We start from the raw sequence: 24,563 nt of genomic DNA on the forward strand, positions 1-24,563 counted from the left end.
AGTACTCATTTCGGTAAAATTACTCGGTTACGAGATCACAACGTTAATATGAACTCGCACTCACAAAATAACACCGAGTACGTTTGCCGCTAGGGGCGCTGTTCCAATTGCATACAAATTTGAGCAAACTGGCTCGCTAGTGAGAACGTTACAAAACTCGCACTAAGCACACAGTACTCAAAATCATATTAAATGCTACGTCCTGAGGGCCAGTGCCCCCAGGATCAGGCGGCTCGTTCATAGGAAGATGTTAAACAACTTACCAGGAAGTCGCCAAAGATGAAAACGTATACTAATAAATAAAATATATACAATAATTATATTAATTAATACAATACTTCACTAATCTTTCCCTATTAATTAAATTAAAAAATTTAAAAGCCAAAAAACTCCCGCCTTGTCCGAGGTTCCCGCGCTTTTTTTTTTTTTTTTTTTTTTTTTTCATCTGTATCTTAATGTAAGGGAAAATAAACAATGGAATAAATCAAAACCAAATACCACTATTTGTCTTGTTTCAACTTATAGGTACTACAAAATGAAGTGCTGCAGTGAATCATTCGAATAACTATATGAAATTTGTATGTAACACGATGTTATCACTTTATGTTACAAAGTTAATTATGTGATAAATCGACGTATGACTCAAAATGTTGCAGGAACTCGGTAAGCATTAAGCAGAAGTTTTAATCAGTTTTTGACCTACTATACATTTCTTCTTCAATTTAAACATTTAAAAAACGTTTATAGAACCGAGAAATGGTGCGTATCGAAACTTTCGTTTTTGTTGACTTGGAAACCACCGATGTCCCTAGAAATGACGGTAATACGACGAGAATAACCGAAATAAGTTTAGTGGCAGTGAAACGGAATCATATTGTTAATACTCCGTTCGGGGAGACGCCTCGAGTTCAGCAAAAACTCACCCTGTGCTTGTACCCGCGTAAATTTATAAGCACAGGCGCCACTGAAGTCACGAAACTTTCCAATGAGCTTCTCGAGCATGAGCCACCATTCAACTTAGAAGTATTCAAAATTATAGATACATTCCTAAGCATTTTCACGGAACCAGCTTGCTTAATCGCCTACAACGGACATTCCTTTGATTTCCCAATACTTAAGAATCAGCTAGAGAAATTGAAAGTAATGTTTAGTCGCGATGTGTTTTGTGCTGATTGTCTATATGGTTTCTATGATATTGATTCTATTAAATCAAATTTGAACATGCAGGAGACTGACTGTACAGATGAAATTGACTTTTACAAACCCTCAACGTCTATGCAAAACATCAATGAATCCACACCAAAACGCCAAAAAATTGTATTGAATCAAATACAACTGAAAAAGAAAGCTGTACGTAAATTATTTTATGAAAATGGTGAAAAGCCAAAGAATACATACAGACTGCAGGATGTATACAGAAGAAAATTAGGACGATTACCACATGGTGAAGCTCACAGGGCAGAGAATGATTGTATAATGGCACTCGAAATAGCGACTGTTTATGGTAAACTGTTTGTGGACTGGATTGATAAGAACTCCACATTGTTTAGTGAAGTGAAACCTATGACTATTGGTGTTAAACTCGGTTACTAGTCACATAAAAGTAGTGAGGGAACCCACTCACTACAAATTGATGATTAGTGAGTGAAGTTAAAAAAAAGGTGCTTTAGATTATTTTATGGATAAATGTAATATAAGAGGGAAGCTCTTGTACTGAGTTTTGCTCAATAGACTGAGTGAGGAACTAGTACATACTCTAAAATCAGAAGCAGAAAAATAATTATTTCATTTGATCACAAGAAGTAAATTTAAAGTTGTAACTTTATTATTTAATCTAATATCATATCAAAATTTAATGAACTCCCAATTTTTGAGAATTAATTCAGTTATTTTAGTCTATTGCATTGTTTGACTGTTTCGTGACCAAAGATATGACTGGCTACTGATGACGATACCGAGCCTGTTTAAGTCAAAAACTTGTTTTTCATATTACAATATTTTTAAGAAATTTTTATACTATTTTAAAGCAACATCCAAAAATTTGTATGTTTTAATGGTTTTAATAAGAGATGTATTACATTAATTTACCTACATTAATATACCTTAATTATTACATTAGTTTACAAATCATGTTAACTGATATTTTATGTATTTTTTTATTATTATACATTAATGTAAAATGCTTTATTTATTTGCTCTACAATTTATTTTGAAATATAAAAATATCCTAAAATATTTCTTTTTTTAAACATTCTCACCACAGCTTCTATCACAGACATCAAAACAATCACACAGCGCATCCATTATCCTAATAAAATGTCTTCGACCACTCTGTACGGTCTGTGTCATGTTACTTCATGAATGTACTATATTCGCATTGTAATGTTCTCGAATAACCATTTAACATTAACAGGTGTAAAAAGTATAAGGCAAAAAAAAATATATTCAATAAGCGTTTTATTTAACAATATTTGGCGCACAGAGACGAAATTGTGTTTAATCATAAATTTCAAGAGTAGTAAAAGCACTCAAAGAAATATAATTCCCCAATAGCACCGCTTACAGGATAAGGTCTCATTCGGAACCCGACAACTGATTGCAAGAGACCAGCTTTGTTGCTGGTCAGTGTGAATGTTAGGAAATGAAGGATCGCAGTAACATGGCCGCCAATTATACAAATGAACAGTAATGTAGTAGCGCTATGCATGGAGCTTGGAATTATACCTTAATATCCCTACGTAACTTTCATTCTCGGTAGTGATGGCCAAAACAGCTAGATTAAGTTCGTCCGATCCTCATCACCTTATTCGCTTTCTATCCCCACGGAGATAAGAAGCTTGGTGACCAGCAAAGGGGCTTAGGGTCGTACGTCGTCAAAACTGCCACCCCAAGGCCCAAGGTGTCTTCCATCATCTATTTACTTTTGAGTGATTTTAAACGATTAGATTTACTTTTTTATTTTAATAGAATAGATAGCTGGAATAGTATCCATCCTATTGGTGTTAAAATAATAATTGGGTGAATTTAATGTATCTATCTTCTATCTATATATATAAAAATGAATTGCTGTTCGTTAGTCTCGCTAAAACTCGAGAATGGTTGGACCGATTTGGCTAATTTTGGTCTTGAATTATTTGTGGAAGTCCAGAGAAGGTTTAAATGGTAGATAAATATGAAAATGCTCGGAATTAAATAAAAATAACAATTTTGTTTTCCCTTTGATGTGTCCCCCGTCGGACGGATTCCTTTTGTTTGTTTTAAGTTTATTTTATACAAAATATCTTTTATTTATTGATTGAGGCACTACGAAGTTTGCCGGGTCACCTAGTTATAAATAATTATTCAATTATTTTTACTTAAAATCTCTCTGAGATGCTCTCAATGAGGCTTGGTTAAAATTGTTTCTCAAGTGCTGTGTTTCGTACACTACCCTTTTCCACCATCAGCATGTTCATCTACATAACTGAAATTTTAACAACGTTTCAGGGTTGCTTATGATCACCGGGGTCCTTTGGGGCTGCACGAACCCTTTCATCCGTCAGGGCACCAGGGGTTTGCGTGACATTAAGTCTGACACACTTGTGGGGCAAGTTCGCGCAGAAATATGGTTTCTACTAAGTAATTGGAAGGTACGACCACAGAGATATACTCTTCTATGGCTTTGGTATAACCAAAATAGGCCTGCCTGGTTCACTGGCCGGCACGGATACTTCTCCTTAATGCTTACCGCGGCCCCTCTTGTTATTGCTACGATTCATTCACACGTCGGAAAGGGGGGGGGGAGGAACTTTATATAATACGATTAAAACTTCGACTTCCTGTTTGGAGGGGGTGGTGACGTCACAATGTTTTGGTTATGGGTTCCGCATTTGACATCAGGCACTCAGTTCCTCCATTCAAACAAATAGATAAAATACATATTACTGCGTGTCAGCTCCGACCCGCCTTAGAACCTTATTAGGAGTAAAGTACGTAGTATCATTGAATCTACAATAGGTAAAAACATAAATATATGCATCTCTTAAAATACAGAAGGCATACAGTAGGTATTGACAGTATTGACGACATTGGTAGTAATTAAAGTAATGACTAAAGTATGTATGTATTTTAACACTATGACAATTGTTCAAACAATGTATAAAAATTGCCATCTGTGCCAAATTAGATTAATATATAGTAAAATATTTTTATTGCTCACAGAAGTATCGCAAAGAATGACGATGAGAGAGGGAGAGTGGAGTGAGTGTTGAGATGACGGCTGATAGGAGAAAAGGAATAGAAAACCGTGCTGACCCCCCCTAATGAGATAAGGTGAAGATGATTCGAACACCGGTGCATCGCTCAATATGAATGCGCCGGACGTCTTATACTTTAGGCTACGACAACTTCAAAAAATTGGAATGCGTTGAAATGAAATGAATTTTCAGTACGTGGTCCCTTGGCTGGTGAACCAGGCGGGGTCCCTGGTGTACCTGGCCGCGGTGCAGAGGGCGCCGCTGTCGGTGGCCGTGCCGGTCGCGAGCGGCGTCACCTTCGCCCTCACCGCGCTCACCGGAGCCGCCGCCGGCCTGGACAAGGCCTTGGACACGCGTAAGGACCTACTACACTACAACGAACTGGTCTTACTGGTGGTAGGACCTCTTGTGAGTCCGCGCGGGTAGGTACCACCGCCCTGTCTATTTCTGCCGTGAAGCAGTAATGCGTTTCGGTTTGAAGGGTGGTGCAGCCGTTGTAACTATACTTGAGACCTTAGAACTTATATCTCAAGGTGGGTGGCGCATTTACGTTGTGGCTGTCTATGGGCTTCAGTAACCACTTAACACCTGGTGGGCTCTGAGCTCGTCCACCCATCTAAGTAACAAAACAAAAAAAAGGAAATCCAACTAAAAATTTATTAATTTATGGTTAAAAAAAACCATAGGGTGCATAGTATCAACAGTTATAAATATTTTATTGACAGATATGAGTAGAAGTATAATATCCTAAAAAGCACCGCACGCTTTTTTTACATTAAATTTATTTTTCTATATTATACTTGGATTTTCTATAAAAGCGTGTTTTTTAGTTTATTTTTGAACTATTATTTCTTTTTCATTTTTTTCAGTTTAAGTAGCATTATGTCATACATCATTCATACGTTCACGCAAATATAGCAGTTTTCAATTAGCCAAATGAAAAATAGAAGGCACTCAAATGAATAAAATGAATGAATGCCGATCAAAATCATGTTCACAGATTCCGTTGCATACACACTAACACACGTATGAAGCTAATAAAAGCGTATTAAAAAATTAACCGACTTCAACGAAATAAAATGAGAAATAACTTAAGAACTATTGGTCAGATTTGAATAACATTTAAATATCCGAGATATATCCGAGAAGCACCAGCCTTCAAACACAAAATTATCGGGTTAGTTATCGGGTAATGCAAAGAAATACAGTCAAATTGATAAAAAAAAAAATTTCTGATAATGAAGGTTTTGAAGTCTGTTAACATTTGTAATAAAATGCTTAATTGTGAGACAAAAAACACAATTAGAAATATCTTATTTCCAATGAGCGCAGCGTTTCATCTCACTGATCATCCGTGTAAAGCGCAAGTTGTTTGAAATACTAACGTTTTTATCTGTAAATTTGTTATAAAGTACATAATTATAAATGTTTTCGTCGTTGTCATATCAGAATGTCGAATTGAAGTTATCATCGGTACTCGCACTTGTGACGTATACAGGCTTAGATAACCTAAGCTGTACTAGGTTTTATATTGCAGTTAACATTTTAAAAATAATTTCCAGATAATACTCATTTATTTTTATCACTTTTAAATTATTATTCATACAATGAAACGACAGGGGGATTTTTTTTTATTGCTTACACGGTTGGACGACTTCACAGTCCACCTGGTGTCAAGTGGGTACTGGAGCCCATAGACACCTACAACGTAAATGCGTCACCCACCCTGAGATATAAGTTCTAAAGTCTCAAGTATAGTTACAAGATTGTTTATATTGATGTCTTACCCGCGCATGTAGGGCGGTTAAGCTCGCGACCCTCACGGGAGCCCGTGGACACAACGAGAATGTCACCGCCGCCTCAACACACGAAGTCCAAGTCTCGATAGTATAGTACAACGTCTGCCCCACCCTTTAAATCAAAAGGCAAGACTAGGTAGGACGGTAGGGGCTACGTACCTACCAGCTGACAATCATCTATGCATTAGAAATGGTGCGCATGCAATTTGGTGCACGTGAAAGAAGTGAAACTTCAAATTGTGGTATTATTTTCTTTTGTAATAGGGAATGCTGTGTATAAGAGGAACGACCTAGCTCGCTTTGCTCATTCCCTCTCTCCACGGTCGAGTGGTTCGCGAGACGCTCTGTCTATTTTCTCACTCTCACTCTTCCTAAAATGTATTATTTCTCTCTAGCCGTAACGAATCTGTCCGAGTTAAATTTTACTCTCAACGCGCCTAAAGAAGTTTCACTTCAAAAACACAACGCTAGTTTTTGAAAAACATGACTTCTTAATACAAACAACTATAAAAATGTTGCGCGATTTTATTAACTCTTCATCTTGTGTGTGTGTCCGGTCGGATTACCTAATTGTTAGAGCCACTTTCTCGAACAACTATAGAATAGCTCAAAATCCAATGACAATCAAAGAAAATCTGGAGAAAGACATACTTTTAGTTTTTTTTATTGCCCTTGTAGGCAGACGAGTATACGGCCCACCTGATAGTGAGTGGTTACCGTCGCCCATGGACTTCAGCAATGCCAGGGGCAGAGCCAAGCTGCTGCCTACCGCTTAATACTCTCCACAAGCCTCGTATGAAGAAGGACATGTCATAGTGCTCGGGAAACACCGTGGAGGGGAGCTCATTCCATAACTGGATAGTACGTGGCACAAAAGACCTTTGGAAACGCACTGTGGATGAACGCAGCGGTTCCAGATTATATAGATGAACTCTGCTCCGATGGCGGGAGGTGCGATCATAAAAAGGAGATGAGGGGATCATCTCAAACAATGCCTATAAATCGATACTAATATATAAATCTACAGTGGTTTTACGGATGTTCCATTATAACTACTGAACCATGTATCCTTGGTATCCATGTAGAAAATACATGTACTTAATGGATAGGCTAATATTTATATGAGTGTTGGACTCCCTACACCAGTTGCGGGGGCGTTAACGATGAGAATCTTTGTGGGGGTGAGAAATAATGATGTTAATTTGAAATGCCCAGCGAAGCGGACGGGTACAGCTAGTATTCCTATAAAAATGTGGTAAATCAATTAATTATTGAAATATATACTGATTAACTGGACTCGTGGTTAATGGTGTCGTCTGGCCTGCACGCTTCAGGCTCTGCGCTGGGCACGGCGCTGGTGCTGGCCGGCACGGCGCTGTGCTGCTGGAATCAAACCTCTGCTAAAGTTTAAACCGCATCAGAGCCGATCACACCAGGTCAATCTTTGCTCGGACATCGATAACTAGTCAAGAAGGTGTATTATATTAGTACGAATTACCAGAAAATTGTCAATATTAAAATAAAGAAATTAGTAAAGATCTTTTTAATGTAAAACAACATTGACTACTTATTTGCTCATCATCCGCTTAGGTTAGCTTATACTCCTTCGGATCGTGCGAGGCGTATACGTGATTGAAACTGTGGCGGGTAGCCCTCATACAACGCAGCATACCTATTTGCTTAAGTACAACATTTCCAATCTTGCAAATATACAATTTCCGAACAATAACATGAGGACAGTCGGACTCCCGAGCAATATCACCAGCTCGGTGGAAGATCTTCCCTTTGTCGTAAAGTTACAAAACTACTTCCACGATTCAATTTCGTGTTTATTATTGTCATAGCGCCAGTACAACAAATTTCAACTTGAAAAGTACTTCGTGAGCGTCGTCCTAGGCGAATAGACAGTGTCTGAGATGTGGCCGCGGTTGATGTCCATGGACAGCAGTGACCACCAAATCTGTCTCTTCTTCGAGCCGCTGTTTAGTGTTCCGCAAACAGTAATACAACAATTTGAATTATCACCGAGAATTTAATTTATTTTTAAGAGAAACTATAACAAAATATTTCATACGAATTTTTTTTATTATCATTCGAACATATAGGTACATTACATTACATCGATATAAAACATTAGTCGTTATTAAAGCTATTTACATTTAAAATAATAATTTAATTAAATAAACAACACAGTAACGACTTCAAGTCTTTAATTTATCCTTCCTTTATCCCTGTTCGTTTCCTTCGTACAAAAACTTCCGACTTCACTTTACATACAACAACAACATTTCTGTTAGTCTACGTCCGTTCACATGTACAATATACTAGTTATAGAAAAAGCGTCACTTAATTATTAAAATTGATTAAGATTATTGACTGGTTTGTGATTAATGTCTTTGTCATTGTGTGTAGAGAACAGCATATCCCAATACATTTTCGTGAATATCGTAAAAGGCTTATGGAGAGTACTTAACGATAGGTAGCAGACAGCAGGTTGGCACGGTCCCTGGGCGATGGCAGCCACTCACCATCAGGTGGGCGTCTACCTACAAGATCAATAAAAAAAGACGACTAACAGATTCAATAGACAGTAGACATCAGCATTTTTATGTCCGAACCCAGCATATTGCGATCGCCAAGCGGTGTTTACTCATTGTAGAACATAATTGGAGCCATACACGGCTAAGAACCACCATCCTGCAAAATTCTGCCGCAAAACAGTAACAAAAAACAAACTCAAAATTATAATTTGCGTAATTACTGGTGGTAGGACGTCTTGTGAGTCCGCACGGGTAGGTACCACCACCCCGAATATTTCTGCCGTGAAGCAGTAATGCGTTTCGGTTTGAAGGTCCATCTTTGTACTGTAAAAATTGAGACCTTAGAACTTATGTCTCAAGGTGAGTGGCGACATCTACGTTGTTGATGTCCATGTCAACGGTAACCACTTGTTACCAGGTGGGCGGTGAGCTTGTCCGACTGTCTAAGCAATAAAAACTATGGTTTCCGGGTTCGATCCCCGGTAAGGATCGATCAATAATTTAGTAAACACATTATATTTCGAATACATTACTAAAATGTCTTTTGCGATAGAGCGCAGTTCCGTGAACAGTGACGAATAGATTGGGTACGTAATCAGAAGATACGCCGGGAACAATACATACAGGACACACCTCAACGGGAATCGATGAATAAATAATCAGAACTGAGGCTGGGAACTAATTATTGCGGTGTCGTATTACGCTCAGTAAGTGTTGGGTAAGTTATCCTTTAGACGCTCTGAGATTTCTCTAACGTCACGTTTTAGTTTTAAAAGCTTGCATCAGTGATCGCTAGATGGAGGTGGCTGTATGGCTCTGAAGCTGTATTGCATTAGGTAGAAATCGGTAGAATAGAATATGTTATCACAATAATAATATCCGACAATGTCACTTTGTATACATACTACACGAATAAAGTCGTTGACAACAAATATGTACTTATCTGTTGTAACCACAGCTCAGGGTTATACCTTCGAAGACTTCAAAATGCTTAAAGCGCTTCTTTCATCTGGTTTTACCAGTCTTGTGTAATTTCTAGAGCTAGGAAACGTTAAATGAAACGTAATTGATACCTTATGTCTTCTTACCTTAAGATAAATTGTAATTGAATTTCGTTGTTACGTTACAGCAATTTAAGAGCGAAACCAGAATGAAATTAGGCAATTGTCGGGGGTTATCATGGCCGTCTGATATAAGTACCTATATAATTAAAAATAGTTTTACGATTTAATCTCGCATTTCTTATTTATATTAAACCAGTCATCCGTGACCACGAAGGCTGTGAAATATTCGAAGCGTCGGAAATAAAGTAACGACCATAATAATATGCAAAATTAATCCGCAAAAGTAGTTTTTTATACGTCTACGGTTCGCGACAACCTATGAAAATACTAAGTACCCACAGAAACTAAGATACGATATAGGGACTAACCTATGTCATTGTATAGCGATACTGAGCCTGCTATTATAATGTTTAAGAAATTGTGTTTCTTTACTAGAGTCCTTACAGTGACTTAGCGACCAGAAAAAGCTTTCGGCCACTGACGAGACAAACCTAACTTCGTATTTGGTCTCCCGTAGTGCATGCAGATCTTAGTCTTTTATTTGTTCTATGTTCATTCGTAACGCATTCCTTCTTACTTCCATGGCAAAAAAAAATCCGCGTAATACTCAAAAGATAATGCACGGGACATGGTTTTAGGGCCTACGTATGTCACTCCTGAGGCCTTAGAAATAATATTTTGCGAAAACAGTTACTGTGCACATAAATATAAACAATGAAATGAAATTTCCGATATTGGTCTTATTACTAAGTCTTATTAATATCATTCCCAATGTACCTACCAGGTAAGATGATGTTGTGTAAAAAAAAGGGTTTTCTCAATAAGTACGGCACCGCGTGTGGAGCCGAGCTAATGACTAGTAATGACTCAGTTTATTCATTTAATGAACGGAAGACAGAGGATATCAGGGACATCGAATTTCAAACTTTGCGATATGCCAATTTCTTCCAACTTATATTCTAAGGCTTAAATTGCTTCAATAAATCACAAAGCATAAAGGATGTGATTACATGAATTTATTTCAGTGTCTATTATGTCTGGTTTGGCTCTAACAGATTTCCTTTATATAAGCACAATTTTCTATAGCACAATTCTTGTCTGATCGACAAGAGCTAACTCCATTAGTGGGGTCCCGTTGTTACCATACCGGACTGGCTGTTCGTAAGAAATAATCGCACAGACTAAGCGACCTCGCGAAACCAACAGGAAAAATGTTCTCAGAAACGACTTATCAGACGGCGATTGCATGCAGCAGAGATGCGAATGTTGCGATGGATGTGTGGAGTAACGAGAACGGATAGAATACGGAATGAATATGTTAGAGGAAGTCTGAAAGTGGCACCTATGACAGAGAAGCTGAGAAGTGCGCGTTTGGGATGGTATGGACATGTGATGAGACGAAATGAAAATGAGGTTGGTAAGAGAATGCTAACTATGAATGTGGAAGGATATAGAGGAAGAGGTAGATCTAAGAAGAAATGGATGGATTACGTGAAAGACGATATGGGTAAAAGGGAGTGAGCGAAGAAATGGTATATGATAGGAGAGTATGGAAGGAGAAAATATGTTGCGCCGACCCCAGGTGACTGGGAGAAGGGCAGGATAATGATGAGACGACTTATCACATTACGGCAGTCCGAACATTCAGAACCATCGCAGTAACGGAAGCACCGGTGACCATTTTTAATGACTCCGCCTAAACGAACTTACTGCTCATACATAGGTCGCTCTCGGAAACAGCCATCGCCGCGGGGCGAGCACTTCAACACAAGGCGAAACCAAGGCATTAGTCAAAAGTTAATCTACATTACTACATCAATATTAAACTTCAGGCTCATCTATATACATCTAATATTACAAAACCAATTTTTTTAAGACTAGTAATTTTTATCTACTTTAAAATATTCCCTGCCTGTTTTTCTACATTCATTGGTATTATACATACTATCTATTCGATGAGGAATATAATTTAGTATAATAAAAGTACATAATATATATTATACATATATAGTAAAACTTTGTAAAAAAGGCCGGATTTTTTTCATTGTAAATTAACAAGTAGGCTTAAAACTAATTGCTTTCCGTTTATGAATAACTTAAACTATAATTGAATTCCGAATGATATTTGTACAAATAATTGACACAAACTAAAAAACATACACATTAAGAATACTTATTATCCTAAGACATTGATTTAACACCTAAAAATCCTGTAAATGTTTTTTGTAAAAGACGTCCTACCTAACTTTTATTGCTTTAGTACATATTTGTCATTTTGTCGCTTTGAAGCCGAACACCGTTTGAAAATACAACCATTGAAGTGTTAGATCACTGAACCGGGGCTCGCCGAACTATTTCCACGGCTCTACACAGTCTGTGCAATGACTTCCTTATGATACGTTCTTCCGCAGCCAAGTGCTCTCGCTCGGCTAATAATGCTTTGGCCCTATCCGACTCGTGGGAGGCCAGTCGAGTGATCCGAGCTCCTTCTACTCTGAGACCGGTGTTCAGACGATGCAGTAGGACCATTTCTTTGCGACGGCCTGGAAATACATTAAAATTCAATGCATTTCTTTCAAAACTCAATCAAAGCGACAGATAACCGAGACGCTAGTCATGGTTTGATATCTGTAGTGTTTCAAAACGAAAGCAGCACGTTACAAAACTAGAATAAGCCGCGTCAATAAAGAAACGAATCGAAAATGGCGTCTATGTACCTGCACTGACAGATGGTAGGGTCAACAAATAAAAATAAAGAAAGAAAGAAAAAGTTGTTTATTGTAAAAATATATAAAAAAACAAATGAGAATGTACTTTACTATACTTTATGCCCTGGCAGAGGGGGAGGTGTCTCATCTGGGATGCAACTTGCGTAGACACTTTTACTGCCAGTCATCTAAGTCGCACAACTCGAAAGTGAAAAAACTCAAACTCAACAACAAAGTCAGAACTGATATTTTTTTGCATGCAGTACGCGCCGTGTGCGATTGAAGACAGCAATAGTTTAGAGTGAGGGCGCATGATCGCCGCCGCCATTTTAAGCGCTTTATTCACGATCCATCACAGCTACCTCAGCTCAAGGCCGCCGTGCTGGATGCAGCATACAGACTATCGTGCGCGCATCAAGCGTGGAGAGAATAAGTGGAACTTATATCATTCAATAAATCTTGAAAGTGTTAAATCTGCTGTACAGCAAGTCTATACACGATCAATCACGCACGACGCAGGACCGCTCTGACGTACGTCCGCGTTATTCACTGTCTATCTGCACGACGTTCGCGGTGGTGGGGGCACTCGCTGGATGCAAAATTGGTCGTGCAAATCCAGCAAACAATTAATAATAATTATCGACGTACGTCAAGCCTATTCATGGTACTTTTGCGTCGTGCATCGTGCATGGCCTTGGCGGGACGTACAGCAAGATGGAACGTGTATAAAGCACTTTAGCTCGTTTCTTTATTGGCGCGGCTTAATTACCTGCATCGAACAGCTGGAAGCCTCTTTTGAAACTCTCGAATCCTGGCCAAGTCAACGGTGTGGCTTGGCAGGCTGCGTCCCGCACCTGACGCACCGGCCTCCTGGCAGGAGCCTCCCGCGCAGGTGGCAGGCCTGCAGACACGTCACTGGCTGGCGATGACAGTGCGTGGGGCGGCTCACTGCTGACATCTGACAATGGCACGTTTGTCGCCCAATTCGGTATTTTTAATTCTATGAATTTCCTCTCAACGGTTTCTGCTGATTTTTCAATGTTCTCGCTGTCAAAGCCGGGGGTCAAGTCTCTCTTTTTCGTGTCCTGTCCCGTGAAGAGTTGAACGCTTCTATTGGCCATCTTGGATAGACGACTTAGTTCTGAAAAATTTTTGTCGGCTAGGGCTTTTATACTTTCGTCTTCTTCCTCATCTGCAGTGGCGTCTATTCGCTTCTTGATGAGATTATTGTTTTCGTTAACAAATATTTTAATTTGCGAGAGTAGTTGTAAATGGTTATTAGTATCAAAGTGCATGTTGACTTTGGGCTCTTTTGGTTTGTGTGCACCGGGGCCGTCGTCGTCGGGGTCGTGTCTTCGCTTCCTTTTCTTGTCATTCTCTTGCCATGTTCTTTCGTAGCCTAATAAGTGATATTATTTTAAATACTAAACATAGTGACAAATTTAACAAGGACTGTTCTTTTGGGCAATTACAATCAATAATTTGTGCCGGCGTATTCGTCTATACTCTATAGGTACCTACTCGGCTACAAACTCTGATATGTATTTTCGTTATTTAAGTTTCTTTAATCACTTTAGTAGCTTAAAAGAAATAGTACCAACGGTGTGTGTTTCCGCTACTCAAGACAAATCTGTTCTGTCACACTTTAGCAATAAATCGTCTTTATATAGAAATGATGCGTTCAAGAATGTCTTAGTCTGCATTATTATTTATATTGCGTTATTATTGAGGGGCGTATGTAACAGGACGACAAGACAACTAGGTACCGACTAAACCCCATTGATCTATGCTATGCAAGCACTTACCTTTTTTATATTTGTCAGTGGCCTGTCCTAAATTCAGCAGTGATAAGAAACTCTTTTTGTGTTGAAATATCGAATTGTCTGTGCCGACAAGATTGTCTTTAAGGTGCTGTTCACAGGCCGGAGGTGAGGTATCTGTATCGCGACGTGCATGTGGGAAGCGATCGTCTTTACCATTAGCGATGTGACCACGTGCCACGGTACTGAATCTTGGAGACTTTCTTCGGGTTTCTGATTGTTTTTCTGAAAGTAATTTAAAGTAGGTATAGTTAGTTGTTTTTTTTTTCTCCGAATTGATAACCTTCTCTTTTGAAGTCGGTTAAAAAGCGTGATTGTGGTTCCTTAAATAGCTCTTTAATTAAATAATAAAACTTTTGTTCAAATTTTAATTACCTTGATAAGCCTCTTTTGTCATCAATTTCAATCCGGACATATATTTCGTTTTATCTGTAAAATTCTCATCCCTAATAGCATATTTACTGATTATTTCGAGGTATTGTTTCAGCTGAGCCTCTTCATCATCACTATCACTGCTGCTTCCGTCTTTTTCGTTAATTTTACTTAAATACTCCTTATATACCTCTTCACTCACTTTGCTAGGCGTTATAATGTACTTGGGGTTGTCATAAACTCTTTTTGATTTAGATTTCTTCGAAAGAACTTTTGTTGGTCTGTTACTTAAATATTTCATTCTTTTTATCCTTCTGCGCTTTTCGTATAAATCTAGAGTGCTCACTTCATCATTTACTTTAGGTGCCATGGCTTTTACATTCGCCTTAACGATTTTTGTTGGTATATTAGCATCCGGTGGACAGGCCGTGACTACATCTTCGTTTTTATTCTGATCCACGACTGGATCACATTCTGGTATCAATGGATTGTAGCCTAAATTCCCAAGTGGAGTTAAATTACCCTCAGCATCTACCTCATAGTACATTTGAGGATTAATTGCAAAGTTTTGGTTAGTTGGGAGCATCAAGTCCTTATTTGTCGTTACAGTTTGTATGACGTTTCCGTTTGGAGTAATAAGTTGTATTTCTTTCGGTGCATTCAAAGACTGTGCTTGTGGTAAATTATAATATTCTAGTTGAGGATCTGGTGGTTGGGGTATTAGATGATATTCAGGCATGGGTTCGGTTTGGCCATAGTGGTAAATGTTGTGGTTCGGTAAGGCATTGCTTGGACCTAAGTTAGGATTCGGGAACATCATAACATTTGGGTACGGTAAGTTGCTTAGATATACAAAGTTTGGTTGTACCACTACGTTAGATTGTGGAGGAACGTCGATAAAAGTTCGATTCAAAGGTCCGATTTCTAAAACGTCGTTAGGAAATGGTTGCTCTTCAACTGTATGTGGAGTTATCTCGATCATGGGCACACTTTGCACCGTGGTCCCTACTATATCGCTTTTATTCTGTACTGATTTTTCGATAAGCATTTGTAGTGATTTATCACCGACTATTGGCTGTTGTTCAACGTTATCTGGTGCTGGTATTTCTATTGTTATTTTACGTATCGAACCATCAGTAGATGTGATAGGAGTTTTACTAACTTCACCTTTTGATCTATCGACTATTTTAATTTCTATATGATTTTTAGGAACCATCTGTTCAGAGTTCGATGTAAATTGATTTTGTACAAAATTTTCAGTATTGTTGAAATGAGAATAATTTTCAACGACTTTATTCTGTGTAAGTGTGTTTATTAATTTATTTTGAACAACTTTATCGCACACTTTATCTAGAGGCTTTCTTTCAGTTCCTTTCTGCGTAGTCGTTTCAGTCGCTTTAGTTTGTACCAGTTTTTCAGTTTTTTTGTTTTTTATATTTTTATCATAAGGTTTTTTGAACTTTTCAGCTTCCTTACTAATTTTGTCTTGCATTGCTTTTTCAGCAGCTTTTCTTTGTGCATATTGTTCTTTGGCTTTTCTTTGACTTTCTTTGATATTTGCAATTATTTCTGCTATTCTACGTTTTACAATTTTATCTGGTATTTTATTGGGAACAAATTTTTGTGCATTCTTTTTCTGTGAGTGTTTTTCGCCAATCTTAGTTATAGGAACAGTAGGTTTATCGATTAATTTCGTTTGCTTCTGTGTTATCGTAACTCTGACCTTTTTCAAGTCGTCCTCTTGTGACGTATCTTGTGTTTTTTCCTTCACAACTATTTTGTCTTCATAAATTTGGTTTTCCGTTATCAAGCTTTCGAAGTCATTTACATCGCAACTTTCTTGATGAGTTCGCTTTGATGCGATCTCGTTAGACGAAAGACTACTTGCAGTTACATTATCTTCTTCAATTTTTTCATTCTTTTGCAACAACTTTCGAGATTTACTTGATACGATTTTTTGATCCAAATTCGTTCTTTGTAATACAACTTGAGGATTCTTTCGCAATATCTTTGGATTCTGATTATTGTCAGTAGAAACTATTGAATCTTTGGGATATTCGTTTTTTTGTGCCTTATTAGAAATGCTCCATTTATTATCTGAATTGCCAGATGCGTACGGCTTTTTTTTTAACTCTGAGTCTTTTTTCGGTTCCGGAGATTTAAACTGGTGTTCAATTTTACTTATAGCTTCAGCGGCATTGATAAGAGTGCTGATACTATTATTAGATTTTGTAACTGGATGAATTGATGTTTTATTTTCACATTCACTAGCGGGTCTTATGACTACGTTGCTTTTTATTTCTATTCTAGGTGACGAGTCCGCTTTATTAAATGCGTGATTAAAAGGAAATGGAAGCTTACTCAATAAGACGTTGTCCTTAGTGTCAGTTTGACTGCACTGGTCCTTTATTTTTTTAATGAAATCATTCTTTGACGGTATTGTGATAATTGCTCCTGAGCCTTGTGTTACTGAGGTAATAGTTAATTTGGATTCTTGTTTATAATCAGAGACAAGGTCATCTAATAGACTGTCATTGACAGACATGCTCTCGTTAAGCTTTATAGTTTGACAGTTATCTCGTGTCAATGAATCTTTATTTTTTTTGAGCAGGTTTACATTTCTTTTGTTATCATTTTCAATTTTCTTTTCAAGTATTAACTCATCATCAAGTAGAGGCATATGGTAATTCACACTGTTCTTTTCTGGTATAGATGTTTCAATATTGTATAATTCAGTAACTGGCTTTAATATTTCAGTATGTGGGGAACTTTCAGTTTCAGATGTTTTTACGTATTTTGTTTTAGGATTTAATTTTCTAGGCTTAATTTCATTATGTTCGGTTTGTTTTGATGAAGGATTGTTATCGTCTGCTTTACTTTGGTTCGTGATAGACGTTATCTTTACATCTGCATTGTTTGGCAATCCATTACTGCAATCTTGATTTTTTTCGGGTAGACTGGTTGCATCATTAAGCGTTTCACGCTTTGCAAATGCTATGGCTTCATTAAACCTTTCGCGTTCTTCCTTGGGAATGTTAATAGTAACAATTGGTATAATACGATTTTCTGCAGATGCTTTGCAGTTAAATTTAGTTTCTTCCATTGTACTTTGATCGTGGTATCGTGAAAGATCAATTACAATAATTTTTTCATGAGATCGAGTCTGATTCTTATCATTTTTTGGTTCTTCCACCATTGCTGTATTATCATTCTTACGACTATATTCTGTTCCAATATTATTCGTGCCTTGTTCAAATTTAGATATATTATTTTCTTTTTTGTCATATCTAGTTTTATTAAATCCGTCCTGATCGGCGATAGATACTAAAGAAAATTTATTTATCAATTGGCTGTTGTCTGGCGTAGATTTTTCTTTAAATTTATTATACTCCGCCAATAATAAATTCTTGTCGAATTCTTCTTGATCAGTCTTCAGTAAGCTGTCAAATAACCGATCATTTTCAGACTTATCGTTTGATCGGTTTTTTTCTATCGAAAATTCATGGCTTAACCCATCACGCTGGATAGGTGATGCCGTGCATGTTTTGTCATTTGATTTCTGTGGAGATGGTATCGGATTTTTGATATGGAATCCGCTATGATCCGCCAAGGATAAATTCTTGTCGAATTCTTCTTGTCCAGTCTTTAGTAAGCTGTCAAATAACCGATCATTTTCAGACGTATCGTTTGTTCTGTTTTTTTCTACCGAAAATTTATAGTTTAATTGATCAAGTTGGATAGGTGGTGTCTTACATGTCTTATCATTTGACTTCTGCGGAGATGGTATCGGTTTTTCATTATGGAATCTGGTGCATTCCGCTATTGATGTTTTGGATTTTTTGTCATCTACTTCAATCTGTTCTACTGGTGATTTCACCTCACGCTCCAGACTAGATGCCGCAGGTATCATGCTATCATTATTAATTATATGTTCACTTTTCGGTACTTCGCCGTCAAATGGCCTCTGTTCCGCCACCAATGTTATAGGCGCTATATCAAGCGATTTGTGCTTTAAGTCAACCGTTGATCCCAAAGGAATTCTATCGTTCCATTGATTGCCTTCAATTGTAGATGAGGACACTCTCTCAGTTAAGTTTTGAAACACTACTGGTTTGGTTAGCAGATTTTTTTTGTCTTTTAATTGCTGAATGTCATTTGTAAATGACGGTGGCACGGCTATTTTTGTATGCACTGGATTGAAGTCTGACTTAACTAGCACAGGCGTTTTGCAAGTAGCTTTCGTTATATTTTCATCTACTCGCTTTTCTTCCGGCATCGGTCTCATTGTCATTTTGTCAATAATTTCATTAAATACGACTGTAGATGGAGTAGTCAATTTGCCATCTGACCCGTAATTTTCGGGTTTAGATACTATAATGGGTTGATCATCTAACCTTATTTCAACAGATGGCATTTTATTCTTTAGCCGATTATACTCTGCCGAAAAAACTGGTGGGATTTTGTCAATTGATAAATTATGCTCCATCACAGTTGATAACATTTTGTCATTAAACCCACTATGAGACTGCATTGGTTCCATTGGCACTTTTTCATTTAACTTGTTATCTGGTGTAGCTTCATAATTCTTATCCAAGAGCTTAGTTGCTTTTTCATTGATAATAAAACGATCAGAATTTAACTTTGATGGCGTAAATTTTTTTTCGTTTTTCCAAACATGATCCGCCATTGATACAATTGATTTGTTTTCATTTAATTGAATTTGCTGTCCTAGCGATCCTTTTGTCATTTCATCGGTGTAGAAACAACCCGACTCTTCTGTGGATGGAAGCTTTTTGTCATTGGTTGGAACGTGATCCGACTTAGATAGCATAGCCTTATCTTCATTGAATAGACTTTTTTCTTCTATAGATTGTATCGGATTTTCATCGATTACCAAACGGCCGAATTCGGATATAGATGGCATAGATATTTTTTCATTGTTTGGAACATGGTTTGGAATAGATACGATAGGTACTATTTCTTCACTTAATCGACTTCGTTCTACTAAAGACGGTGTTAGTTTTTCATCAGTAACATAACGTTTAAATCCTATTACGGATGGCATTGATATACTGTTGTCTAATAGACTTTCCTTTGATATAGACGCAGTAATCCTTTTATTATCAAGTCTATTTTGCTCTTGTATTGTATTCATCGAAACTTTCTCAATCAATCTGCTAGATTCTAACTTATCCTCATCAACCAAATGTACCTTGTCTTTAAAGTTATCTTTATTGGTCCTGTTTATCACAGATATTTTATCTTTAAATCTAAGATATTCAGCAAAATATGGTTCTCTCAGTCTTTCTTGATCTTCCATTGATAGATTAGGTTTTTGGTGATGAGCACTAGGAAACCTACTCACAAATTGATTATAATCTGTTAAAGAAATACTATCTGGATAACTAATTGGAGTGTCAGGTGTTCCATCAAGGTACTGATCTTGATTCTCAGATGTCCTCGAGCTGTCTCCGATATGACTCACTGGGCTGCAGCGCTGATATTCGGGAGATCGATCAACGAAGCTAATGTGATCAGGGCTCATGTTGTAATTTAATCTGTTCCGTTCTGTTACTGATATATTGTTGTTAAATCGTCGGTCCATGTCATTTAACCTGTCATTGAATTGATGATGATCTGTCACTGATATATTTTCAATAAGCCTGTTACGATCCGCCGCTTCCATACTATGGAGGAACCGAGTGCGATCGGTTGCAGACATGTCGTCGAGTAGTCTGTTACGATCAGTTATTGATATATCGTCGATACACCGAGCGTGGTCAGTTACTGATATTTCTTCGCTACAGACAGTTTGTGCGGAAACAGAAAAATTTTCTTGGGCTCTGTTGTATTCGGCGATTGTTAGTTTGTTATCCAAACGCTGTTCGATTTCAGAGAATCTATCGATATGAGCAGCACTTCTAGGGTATTTGCTTTCAAATAATGAGGTGAACATAAAAGGTTTCTTAGTATTTGGACGTTGATGCATCACCTCTGGGTATCTGTTCAGGGATCTATATTCGTCCGCAGATTTGTTGTCATTGAATATTTTGGACTCTGTATTTTGTTTCAACGTACTGTATTTGCCTGTTGATGGTTCATTACTAAAACGAAGCTGCTCTATTTCAGGATATCTAATCATGAATCTGTTATATTCTGCACTGAATAAATTCTCATTACTTTGATTCGGCCCGGCCATAGCGAACTCATTCCTGAATCTGGTATGGTCTAAAGGAACTGTGTTATCAAATCGCAGTGGAAGATCAATTTGATCGTGGTCCGCTAGAGATAAACAATTATTAAATCTATTGTACTCCGCCATTGTATCATCATTATATTCGTCTCGTTCAGCTGTCGTTCTCTCATTAATATGCTGACGATCATTGTCAGGGTATTGTTCGAAAACTTGACTATAATTCATCATGGGTATGCCATCATTAAATCTGGGTGTCATTAATATCCGGTTTTCGAATGGCTGAAGATCATCATCAGGTGATATATTCTCATATCGATTAAGTTCCATAACTGTTTCTATATCGCCTTTATTTCTGTTATCTAATTTCTCATTTAAGCGATTTTGATACGACTCCAGTAATTTATGGGACAGATCCGTTGTTTTATCATTAGTATTTGGCTGTTCTGGTAAAGACGGTTTCTCGCTAATTTCATTATGCTCATTCTGTTGTTTACTCAGCTTAGCAGCGATTAATTCCTTTTTAAAACGATTAAGAATATGGTTCTTAATACTATATCGACTGTAATCAACAGTAGGCTTTCTTGGTTCTACAATTGGACTATTTTCTCGCTTTTTGATGTCGTCATTGTCACACGGAGTTTTATTGTTAACTCTGTTCTCATAATAGCATGTCGGGGCTTTGGTATCTTCAACTGCAAAATCTTTACTGCGCTGACCGTCGTCTGTCGTGCTATTAATGTCTAGTCGATTCTGGTTTAGTAGTTTTTCAGTAACTTCACTTAAGTGTCTTGGTTCGTTGTCATCACATATACTAAGATCTTGAAGTTCTTTTTCACAAATTTCAGGGTCATTACTTTCGAAGGCTTCGGGATTAAAATGCTTTTTTAAATCTTTAACAGAACGATTCACAGTGATGTACTGTTCATGTCCGGGTGAGTTTAAGCTTGCGTCTTTCATTGTAGAAACTGTCAGAACTTCAGGATCACGTACAAAATTGAAAGCTGAGCATCCTGCTAATGTATGTCGATAGTCATCGTAATCATGATAGTCTCGGTCCAAGGGCTTACTAGTACTTTCCCTACGATTTAGGTTTAATATTTCGGATGGCGATATTGAGGAATGGGTGGTTTTATCTAAAAAAGCTTTTTGCAAAATGTGATCATCTGGGCTTTGATTCTTCACGAGATTTAGACCGTACTTCTCTTGTGATGATAAGAGCTGCATTGGCCGCACCAGCACTGACTCAGCTGAAAACATAAAAGAAGATGTAATTTCATGAAATGTCGCTTGGAGATCTTGTTATGGTGATTTTGGTTTTAATATAATAAATCAATCGATTTTGTTTCATCTAATTTATATTCAAGTAACGTATCTGTCAAATACTCTTATCCGATATATGAATTAAGAATCTATCTATTCTGAAATTATTGTATTGTCAGAAGGACCTCTGACTTAACTGTAACGATCTTAATGTTTCTTAAACATAATACTAGATAGTATTTGTACATTATATGTGATTTGAGGACGTGAGACACTTCTCTGTGATATTTGTAATGATAAAGCGGTCTGTAATCAAAATAAACTAATTACATGCACATTGGGAATGGAGATCGCAACATCAAATATCTATAAAGCAAGTAAACTACTGCTCAACTACTGCCGCTCGGGTGCTATTCAATCTATTTTCTGATTAAGGTTAATTGTACGTTTGCATTTTTTTAAGAATTGCATTGTTCAACCCACTCTTCAACTAGAGACCTTTGCAATATTATCAGAAGCCATCTAGACAACGCCTGTGATGGCTTGGTTTGGATTAAAAGCCGCCCATAATTTTGCTCTTGGTGTTATCTGCTGGCCGTTTTTTAATTGCTTAGATGGGTGGACCAGCCCACAGCGGCATAAGTGGTTACCTGAGCATATAGACATATACAACGTAAATGCCGCTACCCACCTTGAAAACATGAGTTCTAAGGTTTCACTTTTAACAACGGCTGCTCCATTCTTCAAACCGAAACGCATTTGGCACTGCTTCACGGCAGAAATAGGCAGGGTAGTGGTACCTACCCGTGGGGACTGACAAGAGGTCCTGCCACCAGTAATTACGCAAATTATAATTTTGCGGGTTTGATTTTTATTACACGATCTTATTCTTTCACCTTTCCTTTCTTCGTTCACAGCCAATCGAGCACATTTGTTAAGTACGTATTTCATAAAAAAATTGGAACTTGCCGCGGGATTCAAACACCGGTGCATCGCTGCATACGAATGCACCGGACGTCTTATCCTTCAGGCCACGACGACTTTGTTATTGCTTATATGAGTCATGAAGCTTTCAGCCTATCTGATGTTAAGCAGTTATCGGAAAACAGCGATCACGACGTAAGCCACCTTTCCTTTCGACCTTTGGACTTGAGGTCAAGTCTTTCGTACAGTCCGGTTATAAAATCGATTAGATCCTCATTTGGTGTAATTTTGAAACCATCGTGACTTCAGGATAAGAAGTAATGTGTATTTGTATCAAGCTATATAACTATACCGATTAATTACGAAATGCTTCCCTAACTTGTGTTTACGCTTCGCTTTGTAATAACTATGGGCTCCTGTAACCACTTAACATTAATTGGGCCATAACCTCGTCCAACCATCGAGCATCATAAATAAATATCGATCCAGAATTGTTTGTATTGGATGCGGTTTACGGACTATCTCTCCTGAGAAGAAGTTTTAAAGAAATAACTAAACAAAATTGTAAAATCATTTTTAGTAATTTTTTTAGGGCTAATAGCCCGTAAAATCTATGGGGTACAACGAACGAACTTATTCAGCCCAAACTTAAGCCCGCTAGATGATAAAATACGGAAAATTATGGAAGAGAAAACCTTCGCTAAACACCTCACCAGCATTTGAAATCTCAAAGCATCTCTAATTTAAACATTCACTGGTATGTTATATAAATCATAATATTCACCGTGTTGTGGTCAACAACTGGCCAAAGGTTGAAAGCCTTTATTCAAAGTGAGGGATGGTATTACGAAAAACTTTTTTATTTATTGCTTAGATGGGTGGACGAGCTCACAGCCCAGCTGGTTTTAAGTGGTTACTGGAGCCCATAGACATCTACAACGTAAATGCGCCACCCACCTTGAGGTATAAGTTCTAAGGTCTCAGTATGGTTACAACGGCTACCCCGCCCTTCAAACCGAAACGCATTACTGCTTCACGGCAGAAATAGACAGGGTGATGGTACCTACCCGCGCGGACTGACAAGAGATCCTACCACCAGTAATTACATAAATTATAATTTTATTGATTAATTACGCAAATTATAATTTAATTAAATTACATTTCAACACTATAACCAGACGTGCAGCTCACTTCAAGGACGTCAGGCCGACGGAAGCTTCGAGGCCAAAAATTGTAACCCTTAAATGATCTTTAATGAACTGTCGGTTTGTTAGACGGTCCACCACTTAAGACCTTTTTTGTCCGGAGCGAGTAGCCGACGACAATTTGTCACTATTTATAATAATTAAATCATAGACCCATAAAAATAACAGACTCAAAAACGAATGCAGTGAAAAAAACGAAGAAGAAGAAGAAACAAAAGAAGAAGTAGAAAAATCCCTCATTCTGACACGCGCAGTCGATATAACCCAAGACAGGGTTGAAGTTGGGCAGGCGACCGGTCGTAATGTAACAGTCGATGACAGGACGTGTTGATTCAACCCCACGTAATCTGGGATTAGTGCAACAACAAGAAGATAATTTGTCACATAAAACGAATTAGGTACTTAGGCAAGGTTTCACTTCACTTCGCTTCACTTGTTTT

At 37.7% G+C, this 24,563-nt stretch overlaps 4 protein-coding genes across 4 annotated transcripts in view; 2 read left to right on the plus strand and 2 right to left on the minus strand.

Annotated features, from left to right (window-relative positions):
• The window catches only part of LOC149500736 (uncharacterized), a 187,131-nt gene that overhangs the window by 45,745 nt on the left and 116,823 nt on the right, over positions 1 to 24,563 (minus strand). The window lies entirely within an intron of this gene.
• LOC149500738 (three prime repair exonuclease 2-like) lies at positions 522 to 2,233 on the plus strand. The gene is made up of 2 exons (XM_028185496.2): positions 522 to 663; positions 748 to 2,233. Exon 2 carries the CDS (start codon positions 757 to 759, stop codon positions 1,591 to 1,593), a length of 837 nt encoding a protein of 278 aa, XP_028041297.2. The 5' UTR covers positions 522 to 663; positions 748 to 756; the 3' UTR covers positions 1,594 to 2,233.
• On the plus strand, positions 524 to 7,591 carry LOC114251286 (transmembrane protein 234 homolog). Its single transcript, XM_028185497.2, has 4 exons — positions 524 to 663; positions 3,487 to 3,629; positions 4,428 to 4,590; positions 7,369 to 7,591. The coding sequence occupies exons 1-4, from the start codon at positions 648 to 650 to the stop codon at positions 7,443 to 7,445; spliced, it is 399 nt and encodes a 132-aa protein (XP_028041298.2). The 5' UTR covers positions 524 to 647; the 3' UTR covers positions 7,446 to 7,591.
• On the minus strand, positions 8,096 to 22,686 carry LOC114251291 (uncharacterized). The gene is made up of 4 exons (XM_089735696.1): positions 14,542 to 22,686; positions 14,152 to 14,391; positions 13,116 to 13,745; positions 8,096 to 12,181 (listed from the first exon to the last, which is right to left on the minus strand). The coding sequence occupies exons 1-4, from the start codon at positions 21,989 to 21,991 to the stop codon at positions 11,967 to 11,969; spliced, it is 8,535 nt and encodes a 2,844-aa protein (XP_089591822.1). The 5' UTR covers positions 21,992 to 22,686; the 3' UTR covers positions 8,096 to 11,966.

Source organism: Bombyx mandarina, chromosome 20 (assembly GCF_030267445.1).
Source record: "Bombyx mandarina strain Sakado chromosome 20, ASM3026744v2".
NCBI lineage: Eukaryota > Metazoa > Arthropoda > Insecta > Lepidoptera > Bombycidae > Bombyx > Bombyx mandarina.